This window comes from Anopheles ziemanni, chromosome 3, assembly GCF_943734765.1.
Source record: "Anopheles ziemanni chromosome 3, idAnoZiCoDA_A2_x.2, whole genome shotgun sequence".
Classification (NCBI taxonomy): Eukaryota; Metazoa; Arthropoda; class Insecta; order Diptera; family Culicidae; genus Anopheles; species Anopheles ziemanni.
Genome location: NC_080706.1, coordinates 41,769,369 through 41,771,556, shown reverse-complemented (window position 1 = coordinate 41,771,556; position 2,188 = coordinate 41,769,369). Strand labels below are relative to the sequence as shown.

Below are 2,188 nucleotides of genomic sequence, written 5' to 3'. Positions count from 1 at the left end.
AATTATTTTACTAATTTAATATGTGTTATTCACAGTTTCTGATATTTTCTACTTTATGAAATCTCTACCTGCTTAGGAGACTAGTTAGATTCACAGCTGTGAATTCACAAGATGTTTGATTTAAGTTTTTTTTATTTCTCAATGCTGGCAGTTCGTTTGTCACAGCCCTGCCTTTCCGTCAGAACTGTCAACAGTGCACATTGCGGTTTATATCGCAATTATATGTTGAATAACCATTGCGCGGTTCTCGTGGTGCAGTGAAGATAGTAATTTTTATCGTATTTACAGAAAACCAATTGTTCTGAATGTACGTCGAGCGCAATGTTCCGAACGATGTGAGGCACCATAGCAAAAATCGCCATACTTGCATCCCATCGTTTGCAGCAGACAACAATTCGACGTACCACCGATCCGCCACACAGCGATGATACGAAGGATAGTTTCCAAAGGGGTCACCATCGTCGTCCCTCGCCAAGGATGGACATGGATACAGCCAGCAAGCATAACGTTAACAGTGTATCACCCAAAGCGAACCATACATGTACCAGTGGGCCGGACGACGAAGGTAGTTCCGCCGGTGCTAACACCGGCATTGCCAACACTTGCAACATCGCGAAGGCATACCTCCGGCAGAGGAAACGATAACGGAAGGAAACCACTCTTCCATGCCGACAAATTGCAAACGATACCAAAAACTATTGGCATACTCCCTGGCCGGGGTGTTGCAAGTGATAATAGCGATAAGAAAAATGTTCGATCGGAGCGCGAAACAACCGGCAACTGGTTGCATCGGATTTCGCCGTACGCAAGGCTAATGCGTATCGATCGGCCCATCGGTTCATGGCTTCTGTTTTGGCCGTGCGGATGGAGTATCGCACTCAGTGCACCCGCGGGTTGCTGGCCGGATCCGCTGATGTTGGGGTTATTCGGCGTTGGAGCGTTCGTCATGCGGGGAGCTGGTTGTACTATCAACGATCTATGGGATCGCGACATAGATGCCAAAGTGGAACGCACGCGAAATCGACCTCTCGTGTCCGGGGAAATCGCCCCCTTCGACGCACTCGTGTTCCTTGGCGGTCAGCTGGGACTTGGACTCTTAGTTTTGCTGCAATTGAACTGGTACTCGATATTGCTGGGGGCCAGCTCGTTGGGTCTAGTCATCGTTTACCCACTAATGAAACGAATCACCTATTGGCCGCAACTAATGCTCGGTGCCACCTTCAACTGGGGTGCACTGCTGGGTTGGGGTGCAACGCAAGGCCACGTCGAGTGGGCCGCCTGTTTACCTCTGTACGCTGCCGGTGTATGCTGGACGATTGTTTACGATACGATATACGCCCATCAAGACAAGGTGGACGATATGCTGATTGGAATTAAATCAACCGCCCTGAGATTCGGAGACAACACCAAACTGTGGCTCACCGGATTTACGACAACGATGCTAGGAAGCCTGGTAACTGCTGGATTGGTGTGTGATCAAACGTGGCCATACTATACCTCGATTGGGCTGATAGCAGCCCACCTAGCCCACCAGGTACGATGATTCGACGCAAAAACAAGCCTTCTCATAATTATAGTCAATTTTCCGTCTCTACTTTCTTACAGATTCACTCTCTAAATATCCACAATCCAACCGATTGTGCTTCAAAATTCATTTCGAACCATCAGGTGGGACTTATTCTTTTTCTTGGCATCGTGCTCGGTACATTGTACAAAAAGAATAGTGAAGATAAAGCGAAAACATTGCTGAACAGCACTTCCGCCAGTAGCAGCCAATTAAGTGCTACCGTAACTGGGACAAGAAATATTGCTGTTTAAACACTACGGCTCTGCTTCCTCTGTGTACCTTCATTTGCATCGTTTTAAAAAGGTTAAATATAAAGCTAAGGCGTACAATTTATATAATGTGCTAAAAGACTTCATTGCCATATCACAGCATCATCAGTCGGATATGATTCTTTCTTCTGTACATTAAAAGTGTGTGCCGTTCAATGTGCGAAAACAAATTGTTATTAGCAGCTAATATGGGTCTCATATTTCACTTACATTGCAAAAACTTCACTATTTTTTTCTCAATTATTGATATTTTATTTTAACTGGACAATCGTAATAGTTTACCAAATGAAATAACATTTATAAATCGCGTACCTAGCAAAAATAACTAGGTTTTTTTTAAAAAATACCGCTC

The 2,188-nt window shown here is 45.0% G+C and overlaps 1 protein-coding gene across 1 annotated transcript; it reads left to right on the top strand.

The window, feature by feature from the left end:
• The first annotated feature begins 225 nt into the window (after positions 1 to 225).
• Positions 226 to 1,905, top strand: LOC131287071 (4-hydroxybenzoate polyprenyltransferase, mitochondrial). Its single transcript, XM_058316088.1, has 2 exons — positions 226 to 1,534; positions 1,606 to 1,905. Exons 1-2 carry the CDS (start codon positions 425 to 427, stop codon positions 1,816 to 1,818), a joined length of 1,323 nt encoding a protein of 440 aa, XP_058172071.1. The 5' UTR covers positions 226 to 424; the 3' UTR covers positions 1,819 to 1,905.
• Positions 1,906 to 2,188: the final 283 nt, after the last annotated feature.